This window comes from Sus scrofa, chromosome 1 (genome assembly GCF_054392235.1).
Source record: "Sus scrofa isolate SSC_HxYL_T2T_F1_AM1 chromosome 1, Sscrofa_HxYL_maternal_Yorkshire_Landrace_v2.0, whole genome shotgun sequence".
Lineage (NCBI taxonomy): Eukaryota > Metazoa > Chordata > Mammalia > Artiodactyla > Suidae > Sus > Sus scrofa.
The window spans coordinates 251,216,695-251,242,225 of NC_139383.1; the positions used below are offsets into that span (position 1 = coordinate 251,216,695).

General features: G+C 48.0%; 1 protein-coding gene across 2 annotated transcripts in view; it reads right to left on the minus strand.

Annotated features, from left to right (window-relative positions):
- GABBR2 (gamma-aminobutyric acid type B receptor subunit 2) overlaps positions 1–25,531 on the minus strand; it is a 390,041-nt gene that overhangs the window by 254,284 nt on the left and 110,226 nt on the right. For both annotated transcript variants that reach the window (XM_084990752.1, XM_021066509.2), the window contains exon 2: positions 11,129–11,266. In XM_084990752.1, the coding sequence (XP_084846878.1) occupies positions 11,129–11,203 (75 nt within the window). In that variant the 5' untranslated portion in view covers positions 11,204–11,266. The remainder of the gene's footprint in view (positions 1–11,128; positions 11,267–25,531) is intronic.

Below are 25,531 nucleotides of genomic sequence, written 5' to 3' on the forward strand. Positions count from 1 at the left end.
GGAACCCCATCAGAGAACTGCAATATACTGAAGAAAGGAGAGAGATGAAATAAGCAAAGAAAAGGCAAAGGGAGGGGGCAGGAACTCCCTCCAGCTGGGGAACAAGGCTCAGAAAGACTGCAGAGGTTTTGAGGAGGTGGCGTTTGAGCTAAGTATCAGAAAATGCAGATGACTACAACAGGTGAGGAGGGGGAACAGAGAAGGCATCTAGCAGTGGGAACAGAATAGGCAAAAGCCCCTTTGCATGTGGGGAGTGGACTAGAGGGGGACCGATCAGAAAGCTGGTACCTCAGCTCTGCACTGTTTGCAGTGTGACTTTATGCAAGCTGCTTACCCTCTCTGGGGTCACTTCCTTCACCTTAGAATGCAGGTTTTTCTGCCTGGAGAGCTCGAGGGGAGACCACATGCTTAACTGGTAACTGGCTTAGGAATGGAAGGAGAACCAAGCCCCAACCTATGAGCCCCTAGGGGCAGGAATCATAAGCAGGGCCCAAGAGGGAAGCTAACAGGGAGAAGGACTGATGGCTCTGAGCCACAGGGGATACAGGGAATCAGGATATGACATCATTACGGTTATCTGGCCGATCAGCTTGCCCAATCCTCTCCCTTTACAACAGGAGGCTCCAAGCGGGCAAGGGAGGGACAGAGCCTACACAGCTAGTCCCAGGGGGCGGCCCCAGATCCCACAGCCCTCCCTTTACCTGGGAGGTAGACGAGGAGGCCAGCTGGGTGCCCTGGTCCCTGAAGGCGTGTAAACATGGCATGAGGAACTGTGTGGGCATCCTCTCGGGTCACCTCACAACCGGCCAGGGTCGGTACGCCACACCACGAATGAGGAGCTGAGAGTGAGAGAGGCTAAGCAGCCTGCCCAGGGCCACCGGCTAACAAGTTCCCGAGCCCGATGGGAAGCCCAGCCCATCTGACCCCAATCCCAAGAAAAACACTGGTATTTTCAGTATTATAAGTTGACCAAGCACATTAGCCCCTCTGGGCCTCCATTTCCTCATCTATAAAAATGGGCACAAGACCACCTTATCACATAGCCTGAGGATGGGGCGGTCAATGCCATATTGTGACACAAACTCTCTGCGTGTCCCAGAGCAACTGCCCAGCAGCCACCAAGCACTCCTGAGCCCTGCCTCATGTGTCACCACACTCCTGGGAAGAAAGCAGCCAGTTACGGATGAGGACGCTTGGGCTCCAGCGAGGGGAGGTGATGTGTGTAAGGCCATCCGGCCAGGAGATGGCAGGGCTGGATGGGAAGCCAGGGGTCCTCATGTTGACCCGGTGCCCTTTCTTTTGTTCCTTATTTGGAGCCACAGGTCCTCTCGGTGCTCCTGGCCACTATGGGATCAGGGACCTTGCTGGCTAAAAGAGACTCCCAGGTGAGCATGTCACACAGAGACTTGAGTACCTGTGGTGACAAGAGCCCCTGTGGTCCATGATGCTGACTACAGGCATGGCCAGAGATGCTGAGAATCCTGCACCTGCATCTTGACCCCCGACATTCCACAAGTGATCCTGGGGCCAAATTGGGAGGTATCCCCCTTAAGCCAAGTCATGTCTGAACACTCACTCTCAAAACCCTGCCCATTCAGTGACACACCTGGTAGGACAGGGTTGGGCAAGGTGATCAACTCGTCCCTGTTTGCCTGAGCCTTTTCTGTCCATGCCTCCTAGTCCACATTTATAATTTCTACTTCATTAGGTTGGGGTCACACCCATCTTACACACTTGTCCTCCTGGAGGAAGTTACTTTTCTGATTCCCTCTCCAGTTCTTTCCAGACTCAACTTGCAATTCCAGACTTGACTCCATGTAATCTGTGGTTGTGCCGCTTCCTAGCAGCATTAGCTGTACCGTAAGTAGTGCGAGTAATTTATTTATTTAGAATGAATTATTTACACCCAGCACATTTCCAGGCGGTGAAAGACGCATTGACAATGAGGCCATTGGAGTTACACGCTGGGAACTGATATTACTTTAGATACCACGGTCTTGAATTAAAAATGGGGGGCAGAACCTTGAATTGAATCTTTTACTAGATCGACAGGAAAGATATGGGGTGGGTCCTTGGCAGGAATAGACTGGGAACCGCCATGCACTTGAGAGCAAGCTTTGCCTCTGCTTCTGTGAAAACTCAACCAGAAAAGAGTGTGCATGCCTCTTACAGATGCCTTGGGCTTATCTGGCCTCCCTAGCAGGCTCTTGGTTTTAATTTTACTGTTCTGAATCGCCTTCCTGGTCTGTAATAGTTCATGTCACCCATAAAATGTTGACTCCGGAGACAAATGAGGACATAATTCTTCAAGGAGTTCCCTGTGCAGGGCCTGGCTGGCATCTCAGATGGCAAGAGCATCCGTAATGGTAAAACAAACCTTATCTGTAGGGAGCTTACAAATCCGCAAAGGGCCTCTTCCTGTTCCACTTTTCCTGTCCTATCTGATGCTCTCAGTGGCCCCAGAAGAAGGACAGATTTAGTTAGGCCATTTCCCAGATGAGTTCAGTGAGGCTCCAGGAGGTTGCTGACTTGCCCACACCTGCTGTCAGTGAAAGACATGGGAGGGACAAGTGCCAGAGCTTCTGGATTGGCTACTGCACCCAGCTGCCCTCTGCTTTGTCCACCTGTCCTCAGCTGGCAGTTCTGGGCAGCAGAATTTGCACTGGTCTGGGAGAGTATACAGCAGGTCTTGCACTTGTGGAATAATGGGATGAATAAATAAATATGAGCATGAGTCCATGAATGAATGAACGAATGAAAACAGAACACTTCCTTTTCCCCCTAGATCGATGGGTTCTGCCAGGATCCCTGTTAAAGGCTTACACTTCCTTCTCCCCATTTGCATGTAAACCAACAATTAGCAACCTTTCCTCTTCTCATGTATGACGTCCCACCTGCTCTCAGAACCCTACTTTACAGTGCCAGGCATCCAATGTCATGGCCAGGAAGGCCCGAACATGGTCTCCAGTCCTCGGGTCTCTCCCACCCCTTCCACTTGGCCCATAGTGCATGCCTTTAATATCTCTTCTCTTTCTCCTCCCCCACCTTTTTTTTTTTTTTAATGAATCCAGAAGGTGGAAGCATCTCATAGATTATTAATGTGCTAAATGGCCCCTCTGGAGACCAGAGCCAAGAAATGGCTCCAACCTGCCCTGGATTATTGGCCTCCATTCTCTTTCTTAGAGAGCAGCACAACAGCAGCAGCAAAGTTTCCAACTGTGCCTAATCACACCGCGGTTCCTAAGTGGTTTTCGATCAAGTCCACAGCCTTCGTCCCCAGCTCTACGGCAAGGCTGAATTTTGCCTCTTGGGGACTGAGAAGCAGATGCTGTGTGCGATTTGAGTGTCTTGCTGAAGAACCTCCATCCTGCCTCAAATGCCTTAGCTTCTGCAGTAAACAACCTTTGCTGTTGAGGCAAAACAGGGGGTGTAATCAGAGGTCTGCTCCGGGGGGAGGAGTCCTTGTCATGCTACATCATGACACGGTAACAGCAGCTACTCCTGTGTGGTCCATAAAAGGGCTTTCGCCCGCACTGATTCCCACACCTGCACAAGACAACGTAAAGCTATGTTGCTATTCCCGTTTGACAGAAGAGAAAAGGGAGGCTGAGAAAGATAGGACCGAGTATAATCACAAAGCACTGGGAGAGGGAGCCCTGGGACCCAGCTTCTGCTGCTATTGTGAGAACCTGGGTAAGGTTCGACCCACGTTGGGCCTCTGTTTTCCAGTCTGTGTAATGGGGAGACAACCCAACAACTGCTAAGACCCCCTGCCATTCTCCAATTCCACAAATCATAGCTTTTGTTTCTCGGGCAACCCACAGCTTCAGTAAGACCATCGCTTGGGAAAATCAAGCCAGAGGACAAAATTTCTGCTCCTGTAAAGGAAATGGCATTGGCCGATAGTTTAGAGTTTTGCTGGAATTCAGTAAATAGCGAAGGGCTTGATTTGAGGGTTTTCACTGATCTGGTTTTTTAAATGTCAAAACCAAGCATGATTTAGGTATTTCGGAAATCAAATCCTAAGTGTGCCGACACTTACGCAGAGTCCAGGTTCTCCTGTGCACCCGCTCTCCTCACCTCCACTCCCTCGAGAGAGCTTCGCCAACAAGACAGCCCCATCACACACACTGAAATGTTCCTGCCTGACAAGGTCCTCGAGGGAGTGCCAAGGCAGGCCAGGATGCAGGGTGGGCGCCGAGGGGAGGCTTGGGAGGGGGCCAGGAGAAATGCATCCGCAATTTAATAATCTGCTGCAGCTGCCTTTAAAGGACAGGCTCTGCGGGATATGGTTCTTGACGAAATAGTGTTTGCGTTTTCCTGCGCGCGGCCCTTTATCCCTTCAGGAATCTCTGACTTTATTTTCCTCAGCGAGACTATTTCTGTCTGCAAGCTGAGGCAGCCATCATCTCACTCTCAGGAAGGAAGGAGTTTTGTCCTGGTCTCAGGGTGTGAACCCCGTCTGGCCGCATCCCTTGTACCTTTGCTAGACTCTGCCTCCAGCTCCTATTCTAGCTACCCTGCCTCCATCTGCCTACACAGCAACAAATCCTCCTGCTTTCCCTATGCTTTCAGAAGAAGAGACGATCCTGGTAGGAGGTCTGGAGAACTGCTCCAAAAATGTGCAAGGCAGGGTCAAAAGGAAGCCACTTTCAGATCTCCGAGGAAAGGAGGCTTGAGGAATCCTTTCAAAGGAAGCATATCAGTTAAAAAGCATCAGGGCCAGAAATAAGAGACGTGGGCTGAGGTTGAACCAGAGATCATTTCAGGTGCCCGTCACGTCCTTCGACCAAGGGGCTATAGTCAGAGAGCCCTCGGGTCCCTCCAGGTCTGGTAGGCGCTGATGATCTGCCCTCATCACTAGGGGCCACACCTGAGGCCTAGAAGGCAGGCATCCAGCTCTCTGTTGGCCAACACCCCCAGGTACCACTCAGTGTCTGAGTCAGACCTGAGCCAGCCCTGCCCTTGGCTCATGGCCATGGGAGGGCTATGCAAATGAGAGGGTGCAGGGGAAGGAATAGGAAGCTCCACAGAGGAAGGGGCAGCCAAACTGCACTGGGAAGAATGAGTGATCCAGCCAGGTGGAGAGACCATGGGCAGAGGGAACAGCCTGTACGTGGCCGCTGGCCCGAAGGAGCAGGTGGATGGCAAAGAGGGGGCTACACGAAGGAGCATCTTTTGGCATATCTTGGGCTGTGGGCTTTGTCCTAGGGACATTTGCCCGGCAGCATCCTCTGCTGTCTCCTCCGTGTCCTCTTTCCCTTAGGGGCTGTGTACATTGAAGTTCTGTGCACCAGGAGAACTTGTCAGAGTCCTGAGGTCTGGGCGGTGAACAGGACTTAGAGCTCACCTGGTGTAGTAAATTCCCAGAAAAGAACTGCATCTGTCACCTGAGCTGCTGACACTAAAATGGCAGCGAGAGGGAGTGGGGCCCACAATCCTTGAAGGATTTAATGAATCCTTGAACCTGGACCTGCTCAGCGGGGAGCCTGGGAATTTGCATTAACACAAGCACATCCTCGGCCCCCATGAGTGACTCTCTCCATATAGTTTGAGAGCCAACAACCTGGTGTGTGCCTGCTTTACGTAGTAAATCTCCCCAAGAGCAGGACTGGATGACACTAAAATGTTCAGGGAACCACGGGCCACAGGGAACTCACTCCTTCACAGCCAGGCAGCCTGTTCCACGCCAGATGCCTCCAGCAGCAAGGGCTTGCTTGCAGGGAGCAGAGGCCCTGCTCCGCTCTGTGTCTCCCCACCAACATCTCAGGGAGCCAGCAAACTCTCTCAAAGAGCCATGTAGCTCTGGAGGCTATGATTCCGCCCTCCTTCCCAGCACCCTGCAGGTTCTCCAGTCTAAACATGCTCAGCTCCCCGACAGCAGAACCCGACCCTTCCCTGATGCCTCCCAGGCTCTGCCCTAGCGGGTCTCCGCCAGGACGAGGCCCAGGTCTGTGCCCCCACCCTGCATGGGGTCTGACGGAGGACAGGGACAGAGTCTGCACCGCATGCCCTGGGTTCCATAAAGGTCCTTGCGTCTAGTGGAGGAGCTGATGCTCCCGGTGACTCACATCACGACTTAAACAATATTAGCCTCTCAACGCAGCAACCATGAATCAAGAAGCCCAGCAAAAGGCAAAAGTTAAATTTAACTGATTTTAGCACCAGGGTGAATTTTCACCCCCTTGTGGCGCGAATCCCTATTTTTGTAGCACCAGGAAAAAGAAATAACTGATTACGCATTCCAGGCTGTCTCTGTCCAGCAAGCATTGTTCCCCCAAAGGGCAGTCAGAGCTCCTTTTCAATTACACAAATTACATGCATTTTCCCATTTGTGAAACTCTGTTTTGGAGCCCAGTTTTGAATAAGTTAAGGGATTCATCAAATCCTGTGGGCAATAGCAGACCCACCTCTTCGAGTAAGCTCAGCTTCCAGGAGATGGGGAGGGGGTGGGAGGTCCCCAGAATCTGCACCATAGCAAATGGGGCTGTGTTCCCCAAGAGTAGGGTGAGGCAGAAATCCTCCAGGGCTACCCCCCTTTGGGACCCAGATCTTTGTTCCTAAATCCCCCTAGCCTGACTTTTCGGTTGGGAGAACTCTCCTGGGCTCAACCCTGTGATTCTGCCTCTCGGTGCCCATCCCTGCATAGCTGGAGCTTATGATGTGCCCCAGTGTCTGGGAGCAGATGCCAAGGGCAGTGGTGGGCTGAGCATGAGACCCACCCCAGGAGCCTGTCAACCATGCAGAGAGATTCTGCGAAGGTGGAGGCTGAGGCTCTGCATTTGCTCTCAAGTCCTTGGCCTCCCCATAGTCAAGTCCACATTGTGGAAAAACTCTGCCTTGGAGGGTGCTGTGGAGGGTTTCAGGCTCCCCAGCCTGTTCCCTGCACTTACTTCAGTTCAGCACGCAGTGATGACCTACTGTGTGCTAGACCCTGCACTAAGCTCTGGCCACTAGAAGAGAAAGAAAATGAGACGCTCAGATCCCAAGAAGCTTACAGTCTAGGAGGGAAGACCTGGATATAGAATAAGCTATTTTCTATAGAATGTGACTCATAATAACAGAAGACCATATGTGATACAGAAATGATGTAGAACCACGCACGTTCATCAATCTTCTTTTCGCTATCACTCTCCTAAGAAACTTTTAGACATTTTTCCCTAATCTCATCCCACTTATCAAACTGTGATACCACAGATATATATATATCTTTATACAGTGTATGTATATCTGTGCTTTATACATAAGGAGAGTCAGATGTTTTGCTCCCTTCCCACAAGAATGAATTTTCAGCCCCATGGGGGAGATGACCCCCCTGCATTGAGAAGGTATTGTTTAGGAGGGAACAATTAATTCACTTTTGGGGTTGCAGTTGGGAGGAACAGAAGGAAAGGGATCAGGGAGACAGCACAGAGGAAGTGATACCTATGCATGGTTTTGAAGGATGAGCAGGAGTTCTGCAAAACAGAGAAGGGACTCGGCATCTAGTCTCCCTTGCTGGGCAACTTGAGCTTCTGCTTTCCTCCTGGAAGTCCTCCTTCCTGTGGAAGCCAACCCCCAAGATGGCCCTAGTGATCTTCACCTCCTGCTATAGCTTGTGTAGTACTCGCCCTCACTAAGCAAGAACGTTTTTGTGATCAAGAGAATATGGCAGAAACAATGGTACACAAATTCTGAAGCTAGGTCCTAAACAACTCTGCCCACTCTGCTTGGTCTCCTAGATTACCTGCTTTGGGGGAAGCCAGCTGCCATGCCATGAGTACCCTCTATCAGCCCTATGCAGAGGTCCCCACGGAGAGGTCCCAACTTGCCAGCCGAGCCAGCCACCTTAGGAACAAACCCTTCAGATGATGCCAGCCCCCAGTCTCCAGGACTTCCAGCTGGACCTCAAACATCATGGAGGTGGACACAAGCCATTCTGTGGGTCTGAACTCCTGATCCATAGAAATAATGAACTAATAAATGAATATTGTTGTCTTAAGCCACTAGACTTTGCAGTGCTTTGTTATACAGTGATAAATAATACAACCTCATCTTACAACCCAACTTCCTCTGTCAACTCCTCTAGGTGGGAGGCCCATCTTGCCACACTGAGACTGGGTAGCTCTGGCTGGCAGGCCAAGTGTTTCCCATACTGTGCTTATTCCTGCAGCTCCTAGAGAATTCTGAGGGGCAGGCCGTTCCAAGAGAAGGCCAGGGAGCTCTCTGTGTAGGGATTTTTCAGGGAGTCTGGTCTCTCGTGTCTGGGCAAAATGTCCCTCTGCAGGCCCTTCCCTCCCTCCCTTCCTCTATGCCAGTGACCATCCAGCAAACACCTAATAAGGTCTGTGGAGTATTAGGCACCAGGAAAAACAGGAGTAACTCAGATTTCTGTCCCCAAGAAGTGCACAGCCCAACTAACTATGCCTTTACATCTCAAAGCCCAAGGAGGGGGGAAAGGAAGAGGGGCCTGGGGTGGGCTGTGTACTTGTTCCGATGGAAGTAAATAGGGGGAAGTGAGAAAAAGAATCCCTTGAAGGGCTACTTTAGATAGTGCAGTTAAGACAGGCTTCCTGGAAGAGGCAATATTTAAGCTGGGTCTCTGCAAATGGGTAGGAGGTGGCATCCAGCTCATGGGGCGAGTGGGATGTTTCAGGAAAGACTGCAAAGTAGTTGGAGGAGTATTCAAGAGGGTATTCAACTCAGGCAGTAGCAGGAGGCGGGGCAGGGCTGCCAACAACAGTAAAAGAAGAAACACTTACTAATTACTGTTTAATCAGTGAGTCTACATGGCAGCCCGATGAGGCCAATCCTCTCATTACCCTGCTTTTACAGGTCGGGGCCTGAGGCTTAGAGAGGCAGCACCTGGCCCTAACCAGCAGGAGTCCAGCATGCTCCCTGGTACTCAGGAGAGGAAGCGCAAAGGCAGAGAAGGCATGGACTCCACAGATGCCTGTGGTCCCCGTAAGGGTGGAAGCCAGGCTCCCCCAGCACAGTGAGCCTTGCTGGTTCCCAGCTACAGGCTAGGTTGCACCAAGGCACACTGAGCTGCTTTTCGGGCCTCATCCCCTGTTGCATCTGCCCACACTCAGTGTGGCCTCCTCCGGCCACGGCGAATGACTCACTGCTCCCCAAGCCCACACACTTTCCCACCTCCCGCTTTGCACGCCCGGCTTCCTCTGCCAGCAGCGCTCTCCTCCACGTCTCCAGCTGGCCAACGCCCTCTCCTCTTTCCCAGCCAGCTTCGCATTGCCTCCCCTGAAGCCTTCCTTAACCTGGGCTATGTGGGTGGCCCTCGCCTGGGACCCCACTCTTCCCTCACCTCCGCTCTGCCATGGCTGCCTCCCACCTCCCCTGTGGGCCATGAGTTTGGGGCTCTACACTCAGCACCCCACATACGCAAGGCTGGACTCGGAGAGGTCTTCGGTCAATGCGAGCAGAGTGAAGGCAGATCCCCCTGTGGTCCGGCTCCTGCCCACCCTTCATTCTTCTCACCACCGTGACTCCCCACCCACCGTGCTCCAGCCGCAAGGCCCTCTTTTCTATTCCCTGGACATGCCAAGTTCATTCCCATCACATGCTGTCTGCATTTGCTATTCCAGCCTGATGTGGAATCCGCTTCACCCAACCAACTCCTCACCCTTGAGGCAGACACTATTTATCCCATCACCCTGTTTACCTCTATTCTAAGCCCAGTATCCTTAACCCACTGAGCAAGGCCAGGGATCGAACCCACAACCTCATAGTTCCTAGTCGGATTCGTTAACCACTGAGCCACAACGGGAACTCCTTTTTTTTTTGAGGGCTGCACCCATGGCATATGGAGGTTCCCAGGCTAGGGGTCCAATCGGAGCTGTTTCTGCCTGCCATAGCCATAGCCACAGCAATGTGGGATCCGAGCCACGTCTGCGATCCACACCACAGCTCACGGCAACACTAGATCCTCAACCCACTGAGTGAGGCCGGGGATCAAACCCACATTCTTATGGATACTCGTCGGGTTCATTACCACTGAACCATGACAGGAACTTCCTTACCACAATTTATCTCAAGGGCCAGACTGCCTGAGTTTAAATCCTGGCTCTATTACCTCTGAGCTGAGGGTGCTTGGGCAAGGTACTTAGCCTCTGTGTGCCTCAGTCACCTGACCCATGAAATGGACTGATGATAGTACCAATAGAATCCAGAGGTTGTAAGGAGTAAATGAGTTAATGAAAATAAACAATTCAGAACTGGTACTTACGTACTAAGTACTGCTCTTAGTATTATTACTTAATTGTTTATTTGCTTACTGCCTGCCTTTCTCCCAGAATGTAAGCTCTGAAAGGGTAGGACCATGTGTATCCTGCTTGGCACCCTATCTCCAGGGTGCACTAAAATTCCAGGCACATAGTACGTTGCATTGTATTTGCTGGATGGATGAATGGATGGATAGATGGACAGATGAAGCAAAGAAGAAAAATGTGTGCCTGGGCACCACTTATCCTGGGTTCTCATCTTTCTACGCTCTTCTCTCTCACATTCCAAATAAAAGCTAGCACTGGTGAGTTTTGCCTCCAACACACTCACCAGTGGAACATTTGACAGTGCATAACATGTGCCAGTGTAAAGAGTGAGGAACAGCCGGGAGCCCCAGGAAAAACTTCATCAAGGAGAAAGGCAGTCTTAGTGGACAGAAGCATTTCAGTTGGAGAGGGAGGTTTGGATCATCTGGTGAGGGAAATAGCAAGGAGAAGGGCTCGGAGGCCTGAAGGTTTAGGGTGCAGTTGGGGAAATAAGGTTGTTTAGAGGGGCTGAGGCAGGGGTGTGAGTGGCAGGGAGAGGAGATGACACTGGACAGGAAGATTGGCAGGACGTTGTTGGCCCTGGAAGTCAGGCTATGGAGTCACTGATAGACTTCAAACACATGGTGGTGGTGTCAGGGCTACCCTTTAGAGATTCACTGTGTTAGAGACTCACAGCCACTGTGACAGGCCAGAGGATCAGAGCAGGAGGTGGGGGCAGCAGAAGGCTGTGCAGTCATCCAGGAAAGAGTAGGGGATGCCCGAATAAGGCAACTTAGGAACCATGTTAGGCAAGGAACCATTCCTGAGAAAGACTGGTGGCCAGTCAAAGACAGTTCCCCAACCAAAGGTGGCCCAGACCTTACCTGTACCAGATTCCAGCCTTGGAGGGACTCTGCGATGATGGACGTAACAGATGGACAGACTCCTCCAAACACCATCAAGTGGTTCGGCCCGTATTTTATTGCATCGTAGAAGGCTTTCAACCCTTTTGCATTATCACACTGGAGAGTAACACACAGAAAGAAACGCCCAGATTAGAAACAGCTCTCCACGGGACAAGGGCCCCAGAGTGGTTTCATACAAAGAAATCTTCCTCATGGGAAACCTGGGTTTCAGTTCTCTTCTCACAAGGCCTCTCTTTAAGCCAACCCTGAGCCCAGGCTGTGAGCTCAGTGAGGCGTGGCCTTGGTACCCTGCTTCCCGGCTCTCCTCCCTCTGAGTACCCACCAAATCTAGCACCTTGGGCTTGACAGCTGTCTCCCTTCAGAGCACACTAAGGAAAGGGTCCCCACATTCCCCAGCCTGGGCTGCTCCCACCATGGTTGTCTATACATCAAAAGAAGATAAAGTCACACCTATTGGGATGGCTATTATCAAAAAAAGCAGAAAATAACAAGTATTGGAAAGGATGTGGAGAAATTGGGATCTTCATGCATTGCTGGTAGGGATAGAAAAGGTGCAGCCGCAATAGAAAACAATACTGCAGTTCCTCAAAGAGTTAAACAGAAGTATTACATATGATCCAGCATTCCACTTCTGGTTATTTACCCTAAAGGACTGAAAGCAGAGGCTCAAAGAGATATTTGTAGACCCATATTCACAGCAGCATTATTTCCAGTAGCCAAGAGTATAAACAACCCAAATAGCCATCAAGAGATAAATGAATGGACAAACTACGGTTTATACATACAATGGAGTATTTTTTTTTTTTTTTTTTTTTTTTTTTTTGCCTTTTCTAGGGCCACTCCCGCGGCACATGGAGATTCCCAGGCTAGGGGTCCATTCAGAGCGATAGCCACTGGCCTACACCCAAGCCACAACAACGCAGGATCTGAGCCGCATCTGCAACCTACACCACAGCCCACGGCAATATCAACATTGGATCCTCGACCCACTGAGCAAGGCCAGGGATCAAACCCACAACCTCATGGTTCCAGATCGGATTCATTAACCACTGCACCACGATGGGAACTCCCAATGGAGTATTCTTATAGCTTTAAAAAGGAAGGAAATTCTGACACATGCTACAATATGGATAAAACGTGAACACATTATGCTAAAGGAAATAAGTCAGACACAAAAGGACAAATATTTGATTCCACTTAGGTGATGTATTTAGAAGAGTCGAATTCATAAAGCCAGAAAGAAGAAGAATGTTTATCAGGGGCTGGAAGAGGGTGAAATGGGGAATTAGTGTTTAATGGGTACAGTTTCAGTTTGGGGTGATGGGAACATTCCAGAAATGGATGGTGGGGATGGCTGCACAACAGTGTGAATGTAATGAATGTCACTGCACTGTACACCTAAAAATAAAGTGCTACACTTTAAGTTACATATATTTAATCACAATATAAAAGGACAAGTTTGCCCTTGGAGTTCCCACCATGGCGCAATGGGTTAGGAATCTGACTGCAGCGGCTCTGGTCTGCACTCTGGAGGTGTGGATTTGATCCTCAGCCTGGCACGGTGAGTTAAAGGATCCGGCATTGGCACAGGTATGGCTAGGGTCACAGCTGCAGCTCGGATTCAGTCCCTGGCCCAGGAACTTCCATATGCCGTGGGTAGAGCCATTTAAAAAAAAAAAGCTGGGGGGGTTGGGGGAGGGGAGGAGGAGAATGAGGTGAATCTAAAGGGAAGAATTTGTTCGGCAGGAACTTGCCAAGCAGCATTCCGTGTTCAGGTCAGGGCTGGATGCTGAGGAGACAGAGGAGGTGGACAGAGACCCTGCCACGGTGCTCAAATATGACAGGAAAACAGATCCCTGGTGACCTGCTATGGAAATGAACAAGAACAGATGTCCTTGGATGTTGGGAGTCAGTTTCGGTTCACCTCCCGCCTCTCCCCCTCCGTTTTCATTTGCCGGTGGCTGTCTCTCCCCTGGACTGAGGCACTGGCTGCTACCTGGGCGTCTTGCTCCCCCTGAGCAAGCCTGTTCATCCCCCAGCAGTCTGAGGCTCCTTTGTAAAACATAAATTAGTCCTTTTCACTCTCCTGCTCTCTGTGCACTTAAAACCCAAACTCCTATCAGAATATAAATTTCTAAAGGTTAAAAACATAATTCTCATGAAAATCAATAGTGGGTACATGTCAACCTTTTATTTAACTCATTAGTAAAGGGAATCTGCAGGATGACAAAGTGGGTTCAAAAAGGAATTTGAGAGACGGGTTTTTAGAGTGACTGGAAAAATAAGATAACTAAATTAGATACAAAAATGGTTCATTAATGTTCTATAGGGCAATAAAACCATAACGTTTGGGGACAGAAAAGGAAGACCCTGAAAACCAGCACCTTTTATCAGTATTAGAGAATTGTAAGGTGTCTGCACCTTAGATTACCCCAGTCGGATGACTTCAAGGCAGGGCTGTTAGAAGCTCGAAGTATTAGGCCACCTGGTTATATAATAATTATTTTGTATTATTTACAAGGGTGGTATTATGTTCTTCACCCTCCTTATCATAAAAGATGCAAGAAGCCACAAGAGCCAGCCCTGCCACCCACTCTGACCTGATTTCCCTCCACTCTCTTCCTTGCTCACCAAGTACAGCCTCACCAGCCTGTAAAGGGAAAACATTTGATCCCTGAAAGGGAAAGCATTTCATTCCTGCCTTGGGACCTTTGCACTTGCTATTTTCTTAGCTGGGAATAATAGTCACCTGGTTCTCAGCACGGCTCACTCTTCATCACTCAGGTCTCGGCTGAGCCATTTCTTCCCTCGGGAAGCTGTCACTGTCACCCTACCCAAAATGGTCCCCACGCCCCAGTCACTCTCTAACAAGCCACCCTATTCAGTGCCCACATGTGGTTCCTAAAATCATCTGAGATCATCTTGTCTATTTTTGTGTACCTGTATACTGACTGTCTCTTAATTAAAATGTAAACTGGAGTTTCCATTGTGGCTGAGTGGTAACCAATCTGACCAGTATCCATGAGGATGCGAGTTTGATTCCTGGCCTTGCTCCGTGGGTTAGGGACCCATCGTTGCTGTGAGCTGTGGTGTAGGTGGCAAACATGGCTCAGAACTGGCATTGCTGTGGCTGTGGTGTAGGCTGGCAGTTGCAGCTCTGATTTGACCCCTAGCCTGGGAACCTCCATATGCCTCTGGTGTGGCCCTAAAAAGACAAAAAAACAAAACAAAACAAAAACCAAAAAAGCAAAACAACAACAAAAACAACCAAAAAAAAAAAGTAACTCCCCTGAGGACAAGGCCTTTTGTCATCATTTCTACTGCTGTGTCCCCTGAGCTTACACAAGGGCCTCAGTAAGGATGTGCTGGATGCCTGAGAGAGCTCTCTGACTCCCTGCATCTGTTTCTCCCGTCTGTCTTATTTCCATGTCTCTCTCCTTATTTTTATCTTCCTCTCCATTGTCTTCCTCTTTCCCTCTGCTCCCCAACCCTCAAATGACCATAAGATGGGACCAGAGTGGCTTAATATTTTTTGCTCCCTCCTCGTTTATTTGAGAGGCTCTGGACTGAGATCCGCGGTGGGTGCCAACAGGGATAGAAACCTAAGTCTGATGCACTGGGAAAGCTCAGTGTCCAGTGAGACGGGGGCACAGGTAGCCATGGCATGTGCGGGGGGCAAAAGTACCATGGGGGAACGCCAGGAGGGCTCTGGGGCGGGTGCTTGAGACTGCAGATAAGGGCAAAGTGGCCTGGGCTGAGGCTAAGAAGGGCTCTGAATGCCAGGCTAGAGAATTTGGACAGTACCCTGGAGAGATTCAGGAAATGATTCAATTTTTAAAATAAATTTAAAAATTGGCCAAGTTAATTTTCTTGCCAAGAAAGAGAGAAAGAGAAAAGAAGAGAAAGATGGGAGGGAAGGAAGAAGGAAGGAAGGAGGGAGGTGGGGGGGAAGAAAGATTAAGTTCTGACTGCTCTTAGGGGCCTCTATTAATGGGCCCTGTTCCTTGACTGAAAGCAACACTTCCCACCCTTGGTGGAGCACAAGCAAATATAACAGTGCAGTTCATGTTTTAATTGTTTCTACCATGATTTACTGAATCATTTCCCATTTTAATACATTCCTGTAATGATTTCGGCTTGCTTTCTAATTTGTACTAATGACAATGATAATATACTACCGTAAGACATAATCAAAGTTGCATTAAAATGATAGTAGCAACAATGAACTTATTAATACCTGTTTGCTCAGCAAACATTTCCCCAGTACCTAGTCCCTGAAAGACTCTGTATTAATAATGATGTCCTGGCTTCTCACAAATATACACCTTCTGAGTATGTCAACTCAAAAATCTGAGCATATTTGACCACTGGTATTTGAGCTGGAAGAATCTTCCAGTGTTTGCAAATGTTTATCTGACTCAGTTTTCACCAAGCGAGGTGGAAGGCAGAATTCTGGCTGCTGTGACCCCCTTGGTCTTGCTCTCATAAATATGTTATGTTACATGGCAAATGGGACTTTGCAGATGTAATTAAGGTTACTGATTAGCTGACCAATGTAATCACATAAGCCCGGAAAAGTAAAGACGTTTTTTGGCTGGTAGCAGAGGGGAAATCAGAGACTCTAAGCATGGGATAACTGTGATGTGCCATTGCTGGTTTGAAGCTGAAAGAGAACCTCAGTTCTACATGTCAAGGAAATGGGAACCTCGGTCTTATAATCATGAGAAACTGAATTCTGCCAACAACCTGAACAGTTGGGCTTCCAGATAAGAACTCAGCCCAGCTGAGGCCTTGCTTTTGACCTTGGGAAACCCTGAGCAGAGGGCTTGGCAGAGTCATGCAGGCTTGAACTCTGGCCCATGGACTGTGAGACAATGCACAGTAGCGGTTTAAACCACTAAGTTTGTGGTCACCCATTACAGCATCAATAGAAATCTAAGGCAAGGAAGTAAAATGAGAAAAGTCAGAATTACATAGTGAGATTTTCTTTAATGGAAAGTTATCCCATTTAAAGAACTCTCCTTAAATTACAGATAAGCTCCTTCATGGTTTGTATGGTGTTGAGATGTTTTTCTGTTATAGAAGTACAGACAGGAGAGGGATTTTGTGTTTAATGTCCTCATGTGGCAAAATAAAATGTGTTCCAACTTATGTTTGTCTCTGTTCCATGATCCCCAGCATCCTGCCCCTTCAGCCTTCACTGACGTGGGCACTGAGACTCCAGCCAGCCAAGCACCCTCCTTTTCAGATGCAGACTCTGCATCTCTGAGGACTAGAGAGGTGAAGGGACTTGACCGCAGTCCTTTTAGGATTAGGGGAGGGATGTCAGGATTCCTAGTTCAGAGCTTTCTCGATAATCTAGAGAATTCAGCTCAGCAGAGGGAGGAAGGAAGGAAGGTGCTTCTCTGGCTCCCCTAGAGGGTACATCTGCAGTGAATAACAAAGTAAAAATCACATGGATGTACCTGTCCCATTTTAGATGCTACTTCCCTCATCTTCATTTCCAAAACTGTCTCTTCTCGCCCGGCATGGTTAGTGTTCCCAAATGATGGGGGCTCTCCAGCTGACCAAAGCTGAGTCTGTGTGGCTGGACCAGCTTGGAGGTTTTCAAACTCAGTCCATCAGGGCTCTATGACCCAGCAGAGATGTTTGGGGGCCCAGGAGAGGGGCTCTGGGCTCCTCACCTTCACTCCAACCAGCAGCTCTCTTCTATGCTGTGCTATATGTAGTATCAGGGGGGCCATATCACACTTAATTTGAATAGAGGATTTCACGGCCGTAGCAAAAAATGTTTGAAAGCCATGGAGGAAATGACCGCAGAGGTCCTGGCCCGTGCATCATTTTTGTCTCTGGCGTGGGGAAGGGCAGGTGGGTGTCCCACAGGTGAGGCCGTGGGGAAGGGCAGGTGGGTGTCCCACAGGTGAGGCCGGATGAGTCAGTCCCTTGAGCACACCCACTACAGGCCACTTGCTGGAAGTTTATCCACTGCCCGTCAGTGAGCCTGATGATCAATTCACCAAACCATTGGGGAATTTCTCTATGTTTGAGTTTCCTGAGGGATTCCTTGCAGACGCTTCCCACGGCCATTTCACAAGGATTTGTCCTTGTGGCTCAAGTGAAAGTCAATTTCAACTTTCACATTTTCAGTCCTTCCTAAATGCTGTGCTTGGAGGCATTCCCCTCATGCTTGTTTATTACTGTCCTCTTTTTGTGGGCTCCAGACCTGCCCCTTCACGAGTCACAGAAATGCTGAAGCTTTTGTATCCCCCATTTAAGGTGTCTGTCAGACGGCTTTTAGTGAGCTGGTCACTGGGCAAAGCCATCGTTCTGAGAAATTATTTATGACACGTTGTCTTTGAGAGATTTTGCTTTTGATGAATTGCTCTCAGCACCCCTATGAGGGGGTTCTTGTGTCCTGGAAGAAAGCTACAGGCTTTATCATATTCTACTTTTCCCACCTCCCCCCACTAGGAACTCCCCCGCTGACTCCCCACCAGAGGGTATTCTGATGGGCAGCATAGCCACCCCTGACCAGCAGATGGGGAGTTACTGCCATCATGGTTCACATTCGCCTGCAAGAGTTCGAAGCTGAATGACCAGCCACCGCCTCTGATCTGCGCTCCTGCCACTTGGACACGGGCTCTGGCACACAGTAACTCTCGCCCTTCCTCCCTTCTTCTCTCCAGGGTTTTTCCTCTTTGCCTTTCATTGACTCCACATCTCCGGTAGCCCATGGCCACGACTTCAAACTCCCTTCCCCTGTTTCACTTCACCAAAGGCTTCTCCTTCCCTGCCAAGATGGACCTGTCACAGAGCAATCATAATGGGCACATACAGGCTCTTAAAATTCAGCACCCATAAATGGGAATAGATCCAAAAGCCATGAAAATCAATTTTTTTAATGAAAAAAGTGAAACTCTAGAATAAAATCCATTTTCATTTAAATCTCATTTAAAAGAATTAAAATACATTTTTGACTTAAAAATTTCAAAGAAAATGTTGCTGAGAGTTAAAATGTAAAAATGCCAAGAAAATGTCAGAGTTAATAATGACCAATTTGAAACTTGGAATTACTCTGTACAGAATTTCAGAACTGAAGGAGAACGTAAAAGCTAGTGTGTGCAACACATGCACCTGAAACGAAGTCCTCCTCTGTGTATCTGCTTACATCCCTCCAGTGGCAGGGATCTCACTCCTTCACCAGGGAGCTACTTTGCCATTGACCAGCTTTGCTTCTTAGAAAGTTCTCATGTTGGTCTTGAAAGCATCTTCCTTTTGCATTCCCTATTTTGACTTCTCATTTTAGAGCAAAGGTCAGCAAACTTTTCCCATGAAAGGCCAGGAGCTCATGCTCGTGTGCTCAAGCATCCTCTCTCTCCCTTTCTCTCTCTATATGTGTGTGTGTATGTGTGTGTGTGTGTGTGTGTGTGTGTGTGTGTGTGTGTGTGTATTTTTTTAAGGGCTACATCCATGGCATATGGAAGTTCCCAGGCTAGGGGTCAAATCAGAGCTGCAGCTGCCAGCCTACGCCAAAGCCACAGCAACACCAGATCTGAGCCGCATCTTCGACCTGTGCCACAGCCTGCAGCAACGCTGGATCCTTAACCCACTGATTGAGGCCAGGGATCAAACTCGCATCCTCACAGATACTAGTTGAGTTCTTAACGTGCTGAGCCACAATGGGAACTTCCCCAGGCAATAAATATTTTAGGCTTTGTGGGTCATATGGTCTCTGTTGTAACTTCTGAACCCTTTGTAACACAAAAGCAGCCACAGACAATACATAAATGAATGAACATAACTGTAATTCCATGCGATTTTATTTATAAGATAGGCAGCAGCCAGATTTGGGCCACTGGCTGTAGTTTACCCATCCCTGCTCTAGGACCTCATAGAACACACACTGTCCTCTGTCCCCATGAGAGCCCTTCAGATGCCTAAACTCAGCCAGGCTGCCTCCAAGACATGCTTTCAGGCCCACCAGCCCTCAGCTCTTCCAATCATCCCGTGTGATATGGTTTCACACTCTTCTCCTCTATGGATGTCCTCTGGAAAGGCTTCAGAGGCCAGATATTTCTAGGATGCACCCCAAAAACCTCCTTTTGCCCTGCAGGAAAAAGCAACACTAACATGCGCTATACACTCACTATGTGTTAAGCATGGTAATTAGAACTTTGTGTAAATTATCCTATTCACTCCTCACAAGTTATGTAAGGTAGGTACTATTACTGTTTCCATCTCATAGAGAAGGAAACAGAGGTTCAGAGTATTTTAAAAGCTTGCCCAAGGGTCACATGAGTGGTAAGGATTCAATCCCAGGCCGTGTCACTTTGGAGCACTGTTTTATTTAATGTCAGAATTGGCTGTTACGAAGTATTTCACTCATCAAGAAGAATATACATATACACATATAACTTACATAAAGTGTGAAAAGTAGTAATGTGAACACAGAGTAGACCCCACACTCAGCTCATGCTGAAATGAAGCCCCTGTGTGTCTACTCTGCACATATCCCCCCTTCCCCCAAGAAGAAGCCCTTATCCGAATTTTGTGTTTCTCCTTCCTTGCTGTTCTTTGTTGTTTTATCACATACATGCTTCCTAAACACTGTCATTTAATTTTACCTGTTTTTGAATGTATATATAAGTGGAATCATGCTTGAAATGTGCTTTCATGGCTTCACAATATGTTTGTGAGGTTTTCATTGCTGAACAAAGCTGTAGTTCACTCATTTTCATAGCTGTGTAGTATTCCATTGGGTGATCATGCCATGGTTTATTTGCACATTGCCCTGTTAATGGTCATGGGTTGTTTCCAGTGTTTTGTTTGGCTGCTGGACGTTTTTATGCATGTTTTCTGACCACACATATTCAGAGCTTCTCTAAGGTATAAACCTAGAAGTGGAATTGTTGAATCGTGGATTTCCCACATTTTCTCAAAGTGGTTTTATCCATTTTCACTCCCACTCTTAATGTTTGAGAGATCTCACTACTATACATCCTTGTCAACTTTAATTTTTGCCAATCTTGTGGATATTTGATGTGTCATTTTAATTTCTATGTTCCTGATTATTAAAGAGATGAGCCATTTTTTTCACATGTTTGTATGTTTCTGCTTCCTTTTTTGGACTGATGACTTTTTTTCTGTTGAGTTGTTTGTCTTTTCCTTACTGATTTGCTTAGAGCATACCTAGCCACAGTGCTAGATTTCATGAAATGATCACCTCCCGCATTCTGAGCACAGACTTCTATTAATACAGCCTCAGACTGCAGTCCTATTTGGTACCTACTTCACACAAAGCTTGCTGTCAGTAAAAATTACTAAATCAGTACACATAATCTTGGTAATAAAACACCTACAAACCTTTCCTGGAAGGAAAAAAAGAAGAAAGAAAGAAACTACTTGACGATAAAATCTAGCCAACCACAAGATGAATCAAAATATAGATCCCAGGAAAGGAGGGCTTGTGATAAAAAGAAGTGATTGTGAGAGCTCGACCCATTTCACATGAAATAATCAGCAATGTGAAGATAAAGAGGTAACATAAAATTCAGAAGGCAGAGGAAGGAAAAGGAGTTGTGAGACTGCTAATTTCCTCTTCTTCCATATAAGGGCTTGAACTGATACCATCTGAAGTGGAAAATGGGAGTTTAAAAGCCAGGACTCTCACCTCACTGCTCTTCATAATCTTTTATTACCCTTAGATATTTTAAAAACAAATATTTTCTGTAGTAAAGGCAAAATTGTGTTTTGTTTTTGTCTTTTTTTGGCCATTTCTTGGGCCGCTCCTGCAGCATATGGAGGTTCCAGGCTAGGGGTCGAATTGGAGCTGTAGCCACCGGCCTATGCCAGAGCCACAGCAGCATGGGATCCGAGCCGCATCTGCAACCTACACCACAGCTCACGGTAACACTGGGCCCTTAACCCACTGAGCAAGGCCAGGGATCGAACCCACAACCTCATGGTTCCTAGTCAGATTCGTTAACCACTGAGCCACGACGGGAACTCCAATAAAGGCAAAATTGTGTCATGTGGAGCAATGCTTTCTGCTTTATTCTTTCTTATTATCTTCAGTTACATTCAAATTTAACAATTAAATTGCATGTGATAATGACCTTTTTATAAAGTGTTTTCTGTCCATCTCTCTACTTACGATATATGCATAGAAAGTTGTCTGGAATAAGAGTCATCTCACGTTAGAGATGGCAAGATTTTGATGGTTAATTTAAAAAAAAAATTCTTAGTCTTTATTTGTTTTACTTGAATTTTTTTAAAAGCATGTTACTTTTGTAAAGACAGAAACTCATTTTTAAACTGGTAGGCTTTTTACACTCAAGATGCTTTCTCAACCATTTAAGTTTATCTCTTTCTATTCTTCTGTGATTGACTTTCTTAGCCACAGTATAGGACTTAACATTTATTATCACTAAATCATGTTAAAAATAGCCCAGCACCAGGGCCAACAAAATTCAATACATACAAGATTGTTTTTTCCATTGAAATTAATTCATTCAAACATTTTCTGAGCATCCATTAAGTGCTAAGAGAAACAAGTAAGTCTATGTGACATATAAAAATTCCTTGAAGAGAGCAGTTACTCAAGAAATGTTTACTGACATACTAAATTTGGAAATAATGGTAATAATAGCACCGCAATCCCTATATAGCATTTATCCATGCCAAGCACTATTATAATTTTTTAATATTTATTGACTCAACCCTCATAACACTATGAAGCATGTTCTATTATGATCCATATTTTAATAGATGAAGAAACTGAGGGTCAGAGAGGTGAGTAATTTGTCTAATGTTTTGCATAGTGAATGAGTAGAAGGTAGAGTTGGGACCCTCTGTTCTCTCTGGGCACATAGTGACACTCCAATCCCCAGCCTCCCGTGCAGCTAGGTGTGACTGCAGAGTTTTGGGCAATCGAATGTGAGCAAAGGTGATGGGCACTGTGCCCAGGATTGGCCTATAAAACCTTCCCATGGGTGCTCCATGCTCTCTTTCCATTCATGGTGTGAGTGGGGAAGATTCCAAGGACCTAGAACCTCCCCCAACCTGAGTCCCCTGTGCCTGTCATGGAGGGCCACCACTGCTGCCAGATCAACTGTCACAAGATGGGCAGCCTCCCAAGCCAACAGACTCCAGGAGCAGTGCCTTCAGTATTTGCCTTGCTCTTCACAGGCAATTCCAACCCTTGACTGAGCACAGCAGCCAGACAGATGCTCACCATTTCTGATCAGCACAAGACTCAGCTATGGGCAATCCTGAGCCCCTCTGGTCTAGCTGAGACTTCCTCGGGGCTGCACCACTGTCTGTCTCTTCCTACGCACCCCTCCTTCCTTCCCCCTCTCCTTTCACAAGTGGCAGACTGGCCCACACTCTGAAGACTTGCTCTGCCTTTCTCTGCTCTCTCCCCTCTTTCTTTCATGGGCATGCACCTCCAACTCTGGGCATCTGCTTCCCAGAGGACCCAACCAACACACCCTCTGGCCTGCACTTGATTATGACATGAGCAAGAAATCACTTTAATGCCTTAAATCACTGGAATATAGGGATGTTTGTCACTGCAGCTGGACTGCATTGACCAGTAAACCTTCTTAACCACCTGCTATACGAAGGTCGAAATATAAGAAAATCAACACACCTGGGAAACTATTAGGGAAGGGTGAAAAGAGTTTGAAGAGAGACAAAAAGGATTATGGGAAAAAGCAGAAAGAAATTATGCTGTATATTTAATGTGTTCTCCTATCATTCAGGACACTGACATCAAACCAGAATTGAAGGAACATGACCAGATATAAGTTAGATTTGTTGCACTGGGCTGTCTTCACCCCCTCTGTCCCCCTGTGCCCACAAAGGGCCTGGCTCCACGCACATGTTTGGTACATACTGGCTGGAGGAAATCACTGCTGCAAGGTGCATACAATCCCTGCTGATGGATACAGCCTGAAATAAAAGTAACCAGAGCTGTAGCTCTGTCCCAAAGAGCTTATTAACTCCAGCCATCTTGAGTTTTTCACACTCCTTCCCCGGGGTGATGGACAGACCATCTGGTTCTAAAAGTCTCCAGAGAGCCAGACTGTCCATCTTGGATACTGAGAAAAACTGGCATTTCTGTATTCTCCCTGAAGCTGTCACTCTGAATTCTTGGCTGGCTGCAGACTATGTTATTTGAGGATGATGGAGCTGTAGCACACATCTTTCCTATGCACTGGGAAAGCCAATTACCCAATTTACAAAATGTTTTTCAAAGACTGGTAGATACAAACTGTGTTTCCTAATTAGCTGTCAATAAGTCCCCCCACACATGCAGGTGTGACATTTTAAAAAGTCAGGGTCACGAATGCAAAGCGTATGCAGACTGCCCATCAGGAGGGTTGGCGGGGGGTGCTCTTTCTGCAGACTTGCACAAATATCACAAGTTGTCAGCCCTTCCCTTGGGGATGTGGTCACCTGCTGAGGAGGGATGGCACTCTGGCTACGTGCCTCCAGGCCGTCTCCACTTCTTTCCACCCCACATATGCCTGTGCTGTGTGCTCTTCTGAAGGGCTCACTGGTTCAACACGTGCTGAGGGCCTGGTCTAGAAACAGGGGTATGAGATGGGTAAGACATGGTCCCTGCCCTCAGGGGATGTATAATCCAGAGGAGGTACAGAAATAATTTAGTGGAGTTCTCATCATGGTGCAGTGGTTAGCAAACGCAACTAGCATCTGTGAGGATGCAGGTTCGATCCCTGGCCTTGCTCAGAAGGTTAAAGATCCGGCGTTGCCGTGAGCTGTGCTGTAGGTCGCAGATGCAACTTGGATCTGGTGTTGCTGTGGCTGTGGTGTAAGCCAGCAGCTGTAGCTCCAATTCGACCCCTAGCCTGGGAACCTCCATATGCCGCAGGCACAGCCCTAAAAGACAAAGAGACCAAAAAAGAAAGAAAGAAAGAAAGAAAGAAAGAAATAATTTAGTAAAGTGTTGTATGAGGTGTAATAGTGGTTTGGAACACTCATTCATATCATTAACACTCATGGGGCGATGCTTAAGGGCCGGATCCTGAGGTATGTGCTGAGGACACAGGAAAGGTTACATATGGTCTTGGCCATCAAGGAGCTCTCACACTTCACTGGGGGAGAGAAGACTGCAACAAAAAGCTGTAACATAAGGCAAGATAAAAGTGGGAACAATGGTAGAGTCATGCAAAAAGAAAGGAATGGTTGGATCACACCAAGATATTCTGCTAAGACTTCTTGGAGGAGGCGGCATTCAAGCTGAGCCTTGGAAGATGAGGAAGATCCAAGATGGTAGGAGGGCACCCCGGGATTGAGACATCAGCATGAGCAAAGGCTCGGAGGTAGAAAGTGCACAGCACACAGGAGAGGTGGAGTACTTGCTGCCGGCACAGGAGCACGGGGTGGAGAAGGGAGGTGGCAGGAGAGGGATGGGTGGGGTCAGACTGGCTGGTCTCTGGGGAACCCTGAACACTAGGCAGGGTGTGGCTTCTCTTCTCCTTCTCTGCGGCAAGAATCACTGCAGAACTTTAATCAGGGGAGGGCTGGATGGAGGCTGTGCTGTACGCAGACACCCCTGGCAGCTGGTATAGAGGAGGAAGGCCTGGTGGGGAAGGAGGCGGCCAGTTGGGAGGTGGGAGCAATGGACCAGGTGTGAGGCTTCGTAAGCAACCCGGTCCAGCGCTCCAGGAAGACGTGTCTACAGTGGAGCTCGCCTCTCAGAGGCCCATTGACTAAGGGGTTCAGAGGCTTGGGTTTGACCAGCACATATGTCAATGGGACCCAGTCAAACAGGTCACGTCCACTCCTTAATGGGAGCTCAGTGACAGGGAAGACCAATAAGGAAAGATATCAAAGAGAGAATAAAGTCAGTTCTGTCAGGCACAGGACGTGGGCCTGGATGAGGGTCCCAGGCCTGCCCCTGCCTCGTCCTGTGACCTCCTCTTCCCTTGGGCTTCACTATTAAAACAAGAATGCTGGGTTAGGGGAGTTCCTGTCGTGGCTCAGTGGTTAACGAATCCAACTAGGAACCATGAGATTGTGGGTTCGATCCCTGGCCTTGCTCAGTGGGTTAAGGATCCAGCGTTGCCATGAGCTGTGGTGTAGGTTGCAGACGCAGATCAGATCCCGCATTGCTGTGGCTCTGGCGGAGGCCAGTGGCTAAAGTTCCGATTCGACCCCTAGCTTGGGAACCTCCATATGCTGTGGGAGCGGCCCAAGAAAAGGCAAAGAGACCAAAAAAAAAAAAAAAAAAAAGAATGCTGGGGTAGCAGGGCTGCCAGACAGGAGAGGCTAGGCTTTGCTGTGGCAACAAACACCCCTAAATCTCAATGGAGCACCCCAGAAAAGCTTGATTTC